The sequence below is a fragment of the Phaseolus vulgaris genome, chromosome 11, assembly GCF_000499845.2.
Source record: "Phaseolus vulgaris cultivar G19833 chromosome 11, P. vulgaris v2.0, whole genome shotgun sequence".
Taxonomy (NCBI): Eukaryota; Viridiplantae; Streptophyta; class Magnoliopsida; order Fabales; family Fabaceae; genus Phaseolus; species Phaseolus vulgaris.
This window is the reverse complement of record NC_023749.2, coordinates 48,703,140-48,711,613: the sequence shown is the minus strand read 5'-3', so window position 1 is coordinate 48,711,613 and position 8,474 is coordinate 48,703,140. Positions and strand designations below refer to the sequence as shown.

The window sequence follows — 8,474 nt, the reverse complement described above, 5'->3', positions numbered from 1 at the left end:
AGATAATTTTTTACAACGAAAATAATTGCACTTAAAAAGTAGATACACATTATTTGAACTTACGACATAGTATCACAGTCTCACCTTCTTCTTGCAGATTAGTCTTTCCATATTTGAAGCATCCTATGAGGCTTATCCTTCACAAACTTCTGCTTGCTTTCATGCATCTCTGGTTCTGCTTCAGTTCTTCTACTCATGTTGATGCAGCAGATGACAGTTTAAAGCCCGGTGACACATTCAACACCTCTTCAGAACTATATTCTAAGAGTCGCAAATATCTTCTGTATTTTAATTCTGTAACAAGTGGAGGTGAAATTCTCACTTACTTAACAATACAAAGTGAATATGAAGCTGCTATAGTTTGGGAGGGTAATAAAGAACAATCTGTCGACTATAACGATGCAGTTCTATCCTTAAACTTCTCTGGCGTGCTGAAAATAGAATCTTCATCTGTGAATAAACCAATTATTCTCTATTCTCCTCCTCAACCTATCAACAACACTGTGGCCACTTTGTTGGACACAGGCAACTTTGTGCTTCAACACCTTCACTCCAATGGGACAAACACTCTCTTGTGGCAGAGTTTTGATTATCCCTTTGCGACTTTGATCCCCACCATGAAGTTAGGTGTTAATCATAAAACAGGCCATCGTTCGTTACTTTCTTCGCAGAAGAATGAAGACGGTCCGACTCCAGGTGGCTTTAGTCTTGAATGGGAACCGAGGGGACAAGAACTGATGATAAGGAGACGAGGAAAAGTTTGTTGGAAAAGTGGGAAACTGAGGAACAATAGATTTGAGCACATTCCAGAAGATGCACAAGCCGTGTTGAAGTACAGCATAGTCTCCAATTTGGATGAAGACACCTTCTCTTTCACATCTACAAATGAAAACATTACACATATCTGGTCGTTATCGGATACTGGGAGGTTATATTACAATGACAAACAGGGATATGTTGCAAGGGCTGATCTGTGCTATGGATACAACAACACAGAAGGAGGGTGCCAAAGATGGCAGGATATACCCAAGTGCAGGATTCCTGGTGATGTGTTTACCAAAAAGAGTATTCACTCTAATGATGAAAATGTAACCTATGAAACAAAGGAGAATATTAATCACAGTGATTGTGAGGCTGCTTGCTGGGGCGATTGTAATTGCAATGGATTTGCAGAACTCTATACAGATGGGACTGGATGTAGATTCTTTCAATGGAATTCATCAAAAGATTATATAGTTGATGCCACTGTTTCGGGTCAAGACATTTACTTACTTGAGAACAAAGGGAACATAATCGATCATCCTCACGGTAGGTCTAATGCCAACTTCATTTCATTTTTTATACACCAAAAAGAAGTTTCAATTCTAATGGTTTCAATTATACCCTAAAATATGTACAGCAAAGTCTAAAGATTCCAATCATACCTAAATTGAATAGACCCTTTATTATCTAGGTGTTTAGCGCAGCAAAGAACATATATTTTCTTTCTTCCTTTTATTTGGTAATCTCTTAATGTGGTATGGATTGTGTAAAAGGGTTGGGATACCTTTTTTTATCCCTCTTAATTTAATTTTATTATAAAAAAATGAATAATTCTTGAGCATTTCTTTCTTTGTACAACTTCTTTGTCTAATTCTTGACCCTTTACCCTAAATTGAATAGACCCTTTATCAAGAGTGAGGATTTTAGGTAACTGCACCAAAAAAAAATTCTTTTTTTAGAAGTCTTTGATCTCCGAATTGAAAAGGAAAGAACTCATTGGCTGCAACGCTTAACAATGGCGTTGAAAAAAAATATAAAGCAATAAAATTAATAATTGATAGTTGAAGATTTTGAGTTGTTGTATGCAGGTACAAAAAGGTGGATATGGATAAGTACAGTAATAGCAACTACTTTACTCATACTATGCGCATCCATTCTATGCCTGGCAGTAAAGAAACGAAAACATGTGCTTCAAGGTACTTACATTCTTCTAACTCATTGCTAAAAAGATTTGTTGATCACTGTATTTTAATATTTTTCATTGTCATCTGAACAGAGAAGAAAAGGAAAGAAATGACTCTAATTTTAGGAAATGATTTGAATAAGAAATACGGTTTAAAAGTATTGGATTATACATTGGTTGTGGCAGCTACAAATGAGTTTTCATCAGAGAATAAGTTAGGACAGGGAGGCTTTGGACCAGTTTATAAGGTGATTGAAACTACTCATGTTATGTCTTGGTAACTTTATTTCAAAGCACTCATGACCTTTTTGTTCTCATTTCTTTAGGGAACTTTGCCAACAGGAGAGGAGGTTGCTATAAAAAGACTTGCAAGAAGTTCTGCACAAGGAATTGTTGAGTTTAAAAATGAACTAACACTTATATGTGAACTTCAGCACATGAATCTTGTTCAACTACTTGGTTGTTGCATTCATGATGAAGAGAAGATTCTAATTTACGAGTATATGCCCAACAAAAGCTTAGATTTCCATCTTTTCGGTGAGAATGTGTTTATCATTGTCTAATTATGTCTTATTTAGGATGTTAAACAGATAAATTTTGTTTTCCTTATCATGCAGCTATCCAAACACTTATGTAGGTGAACAAGGATATTTCTCAATTAAATTTACTATAATTACTCAAGTTTTCATGAAGAAAAGTCACTTTCTTTTTTACATTTTTATAGTATACATTCTAACATACATCACTACTATATGACAAATGGAGAAGATTCTACAAGAAGCAAATTACTTCATTGGAATAAGCGTTTCAACATAATAAAATGGATTTCTCAAGGATTATTGTATCTTCACAAGTACTCAAGACTCAAAGTCATTCATAGAGACTTGAAAGCTAGTAACATACTTCTGGATGAAAATATGAATCCAAAAATATCAGATTTTGGAATGGTTAGAATGTTTACTCAACAAGACTCGATGACAAATACGAACAGGGTTGTTGGGACATAGTAAGCTTGCGAAACTCAGTTACATTTATCTTATATCAATGTATAAATAAAATTTATTTTCTCGTGTGAAATTTCTTGCAGTGGTTATATGTCTCCAGAATATGCTATGGAAGGAATATTTTCTACAAAGTCTGATGTGTATAGCTTTGGAGTGTTGTTGCTTGAAATAGTTAGTGGAAGAAAAAACACAAGTTTTTATGATGATGATCACCCTTTGAATCTAGTTGGACATGTATGTAAAATTAGCTTTGGTAAGTTTGTTCTTTTGGCATGATATTATATATTATTGTAACTAACTTGAGTAAATACATATAGGTATGGGAGTTATGGAAGGATGACAAATACTTTGAATTAATGGATCCATCATTAAATGAGGTATTTGATCACGAGGAAGTGCAAAGGTGTATTCATATTGGTCTCTTATGTGTTGAACATTATGCAAATGATCGACCCACAATGAGTGACATTATATTAATGTTGACAAGCAAGAGTTCAATAGTATCCTTACCTCAAAAACCTGCATTCTATGTTCAAAGGTATATGTATGATGAGAATTTATCTTCCTTAGAATTGTATACTGGTTCTACAGTAGGAATTACTTCTTCTACGGTAGAGATGACTGCTTCTACCTAAATATTTTGTACTGATTTAGAAAGAAATTAAAATGACTACTTCTACCTAAATATTTATATATTGATTTAAAAAGAAATTGACTTGAGATTATCACTTAAGAAATGCTTCTTTGCTGATAAAAAAATCACTTACAAAATATTTGTTAAGTTGTAAAGAAAGCTGAAATTCTTCTTTTTGGTGAAAGAGCCAAAAGTTATACATAACAAAATTAGACACAATTTTTATTTTATGTATTTGCCTTGAGGTAGTTCTTTGGGTGTGGGCAACCATATATGATCTCTTTTTAATGGTATTAATTTTTATTTATTTATTTAGATTATAAGTATAAAATTAAAATGTTAATATAATTCAAATTATATAAAATTTTATATATTCTTTTTAATCAGAAAAAAATTAAATAAATTAAAAGGAAACACTTGTGGTGTGCAACCGGTATTTAAGAACCAAGAACCAATTATCAACTCAGGGCATAAGGTTCTTAAGCTAAAATCCATTCTTACAACCCCTTCCTCCAACACATAAAAGACTACACAAATGGCCTGAAAACATAGATTAAGCACATAAAAATTCTGCAGAATAATTCTATTTAATCTCTTAATAATAGCGTTGGGGATTGCTCAATACACTACTAGGTGTACATAATATGCACTTTCCAGCATTGTGCAACAAATGTTGAATAATTAAACACTATTGCCTATGCTCCCCCGTTGTACTGCAATTAAGCAGTTGATTTGCAGCACTTATGCCACATTATACAGCAAAATTATCCAGGATTGTGGCTGCAGCAAGTTTTGAGTTGAAGAGAAATGCTGCTTGGTTATCTGAACTTGAACAATATCACCGTAAGCCTCCTTAAGTGTTCTCTACAAGGGCACACACCCTAGAGCTGACACACCAATTACTCCAATCCTTCTAGCTCCAATTCCATGAAGTTCTTCTCTACTCCACCTGAAAGGTCCTGAGTCTTGATCCTTAAGTGTGTGGATTTCATCTACACTCTCCAATCTGCATAGAAACATTGATGCCATGATAGCAACATCACAACAATACAAGCATGACAGCATGGGCAGAGTTGGCAAGGACTTCGCCTATGTTGCAAAAATTGGCATAAGAAGCTTAGAAATGATGCACACAGAACTTCACATAGTTGCATAACATTGTAGGATTTGTCCATATGAACCGCATAAGCCAAACCATGTACCTATGGTACCCTCTACTTCAAAATTACAACACACTTTCTTATAAAAACCGCAATACCCTTTTTTCTAAAACAGCCACAGAGGCAACAGGCTAGGCACTATTATGTAGCATATATACCTTCCAAAAACAACTACATCATGCTATAGCTTCCAAAAGCATCCAAAAAAGGTTTTGTTCCAAAGGCTCTAACAAGGCTTGTGCTGCCTAAAACCTTGGCAGCATACGCATTGAACTAAAGAATTCCAGTGATTCACAAGAACGAAATTCTTGATTTTCCTCTACACTGTACACGCATCTTATGGCTCTACTCAGCTATACAGCTTGTTCTGCATTGACAGTAGCTTCTTCCTCCAATACTTCCTCAGCTGTCTTAGACTATCACGTCTAGCCACTAAAAAAACGAGTCCGCACTGAGTGGATCTGCATAAGCTTCTACACTGTGACCCACCCTACGCCCTCAACCACTTCTTCTATAATGACTCCCCTTCTTCATAGCATAACCTTCAAACTGCCTTCACCAACCTAATGCAGCACAAACACCCCATAGAGCACCATCTACAGGTCCTTTGCCAATTCTAATTGATATTGGCGGCTTAAACAGCTTAGAAGTGCCACAACAGTACAACACAAGAGATTAAGCAGAACATAAATTCTAATGAACCTTTCCACCCCACAACACTGCTCTGCATCACTACCAACTGCATCACGGCAACTTTATCCTAACCAAAAGTTGTTGCACAAGCTTTATTCGAACATGATTTTGCTGCATTTCAGTAGAAAACAGACAGACCATGATTCCTCTTTTTTTAACCTGTCACCACTGTATTGTTGAGTGCTTAATCTGCCACCAATCCCAATCCTCACTCTTCTTTCTTCTCACTACCTTCAACTTAAGAGAAGAGTAGCAACCTTCACTTTACCCCTCCCTATTTACTTATAACTTTTGATACACATGAGGGGTTCAGATACCACTCTAGAAAGGAATAAACAAAGGAACTCATCGTATGTTTCAACCAAAGCCAGGTTTTCAGTTGTGCCTTATGCAAGATTTCTTCCGAATCAGCTACCCCTAATTAAAAACCACATAGTTCCTTTGTTCCTAAATACACCTCACCGCAGCTACCCAAAAACCTTTCTAGATCATGTTTTGTTTGTTATTAACATGGGTTAGATGAAACAGAGTCCAGCATCACCCCTTTTTTTCTCAAGCCCTCTCTAATGGGTACTCTACCCAACAACATCCTCCATGCTGTGATCACCACATTAGGGAACGTTTTAGTCTTCCATAGGTACTTGAAGACATCAACCTGTGGGCCCCTATCAGCTTTAACTAGGCATTCATATGCAGATCTCACCGTAAAACTTCCAGATTCATCGCTTGTCCACACCCGGGCATCCTTTCTATCCCTTTTTACAGAAGCACTAGATATAAGTATACCAAGTGCGTTTTCTAAAGGAATCTCCCATTCAAATCTTACTCACCTCCACCTTAGTTTCCAACACCACCCCAAGTCTTCCCACCCCCTACCTCTTCCACCTTTTGACCCTGGTTCATCAATATTAAGTACAATCTAGGGAATAGGGACTTGAGATTTGCATTACCAACCCACACATCCTCCCAAAATCTTGTTTTATCTCCACTCCTTATGCTCTAGCCGACCTCCTCTTGAAACCACCCATCTGTTCCTTCCTCCCCACATACCTTTCGTAAATCTCTCCACCACCATGACTGTAATTTCAACGAAATTCGAGTAACATTATATTCCAGGTCATACTTTGAGTCCAGACATTCCTTCCACCTCCTTTTCTCTTCTGATATACAACGCCATCTCCATTTAGCCAAGAGCGCTGCATTAAACTTACGTATATCTCTGATACCTAGTCTCACTTCTTCCTTCGGTTTACATATATTTTTCCAACTAACCCAAGCCACCGGTCTTTTCTCCTTTCCCCATCCCAGAGAAACCTTCTCTAAATGCTGATAATACTTTTACATACCGACTTTGGAGCTTTGAAAAGAGAGAAATAATACAGCGGTATGGCCGTGATAACGGACTTGATAAGACATATTTTACCAGCCATTGATAGGAATCTCTCTTTCCACACATTAAGCCGTGATTTAAGCTTGCATAGCACAGGCTCCCAGAACTTTTTCCTCCTTGGATTTCCCCCTACCTCTGGGCCCAAGTAGTTGAACTTGTTTCCCATCTGAGAGCAATTCAGAGTCCTTGTGTAGCAGTCAATATCACTACTAAGTACATTAAAACCTATTAGCTTTGATTTATGGAAATTAATCTTAAGACCTGAGGCTACCTCAAAACCCCTTAAAATAGCCTTCAAAGTCACCACATTTGTAAAAGAGTTTTCACAAAGGAACAAGGTATCATCTGCATACTGAAGGAGGCTCATATCGACCTCCTTTCTTTCGATCTTAAGGCTAAAAAGCATGTTTGTCTTCACAGCTTGCCTTACCAACCCAACCAAGCCTTCAGCTACTACAAGACAGAGGAAAGATGTTAAGGGATCACCCTGCCTCAGCCCTCTAGAGGGTTTAAATTCCTCCGTAGGGCTCCCATTAACTAAAATTGATATAGTAGCAGTTTCCAAGCACCCTCAAATCCACATGATCCATTTGTGATGGAACCCCATCCTGAAGAATGTCATAGAGGAACTCCCATTTGACTGAGTTGTATGCTTTTTCGAAATCTACCTTTAGACACAACCCACTTCTCCCTCTTCTCCTTATGTCTTCTACCACCTCATTAGTCATTAGTACACTATCAAGGATTCATCTATCCTTCAGGAACGCTGATTGGCTTTCATCCACAACAGAGGGTAGGACTTTCTTTATCCTTTCCGCCAACAGCTTTGCTATAATTTTGTATATAGCACCTACTAACGAAATAGGTTTGTATTGCTCGAGCCTGGAAGGGTCCCTGACCTTGGGTACCAAAGCAACAAAAGAGGCATTACAGCCTTTTGGGATAATCCCATTTTCGTGAAACTGCTTCACCGCTTCCACAACCTTCACTTTTATGGCTTCCACAACCTCCACTTTTATGACTTCCCAACACTTCTTCAGAAAGTTAAAATTGAAACCATCCGGGCCTAGACTCTTTGCACCTTCACACTGCCACACATCATCTCTAATTTCCTTCTCAGTAAACTCAGCTATAAGACCCAGATTATCCTCACCAGTGAGAGTTTTAAAATCAACTGCATCCAGTCTTACGCCCAGATCCTTCGTCGTTGTAAATCTCTTCTAAAAAAGCATCTTCGCCTCTCTTCGCACCGTACTAGGTTCCTCACACCACTGATCTCCAATCTCCACACCATTAACTTCATTTCTTAGTCTTCTCCATCTAAGGGTCGAATGATAGAACTTCGTGCAGGAGTCCCCATTCTTGAGCCAGCTTACTCTCGCTTTCTGGCACGTAAGCGAGTCAAGCTTTTTATCAATTTCCTTGAGACGGCTTAACAGCTCACACCTTTTAAGCCTGGCATTTTCCGTGATATTCCCATTGCAATCTTGACAATCAATGTCTTCAATATCTTGCAAAATTCTCTTTTTACTTGTGTTAATGTTCCCAAACACATCCTTATTCCATAGTTTTAGATCCCCTTTCAAACACTTTAGCTTCTCTTTTATCTTCACAAACCCTCTCCCCCAGCTTGAATAGGAGTTCCACT

General features: G+C 37.5%; 1 protein-coding gene across 1 annotated transcript; it reads left to right on the top strand.

Annotated features, from left to right (window-relative positions):
• On the top strand, positions 1 to 3,634 carry LOC137825428 (receptor-like serine/threonine-protein kinase SD1-8). The gene is made up of 7 exons (XM_068631098.1): positions 1 to 1,308; positions 1,851 to 1,958; positions 2,039 to 2,193; positions 2,272 to 2,482; positions 2,714 to 2,951; positions 3,033 to 3,183; positions 3,267 to 3,634. The coding sequence occupies exons 1-7, from the start codon at positions 126 to 128 to the stop codon at positions 3,582 to 3,584; spliced, it is 2,364 nt and encodes a 787-aa protein (XP_068487199.1). The 5' UTR covers positions 1 to 125; the 3' UTR covers positions 3,585 to 3,634.
• The last annotated feature ends 4,840 nt before the right edge of the window (positions 3,635 to 8,474 follow it).

What these genes read in the sequence shown, in the direction of transcription:
- LOC137825428 (XM_068631098.1), top strand. Translation starts at nt 126, where the DNA reads ATGAGGCTTATCCTTCACAAACTTCTGCTTGCTTTCATGCATCTCTGG. An exon ending in CTTAGATTTCCATCTTTTCG is followed by an intron (nt 2,483 to 2,713) that starts GTGAGAATGTGT and finishes CAAATGGAGAAG; the next exon opens with ATTCTACAAGAAGCAAATTA. An exon ending in CTTTGAATCTAGTTGGACAT is followed by an intron (nt 3,184 to 3,266) that starts GTATGTAAAATT and finishes AAATACATATAG; the next exon opens with GTATGGGAGTTATGGAAGGA.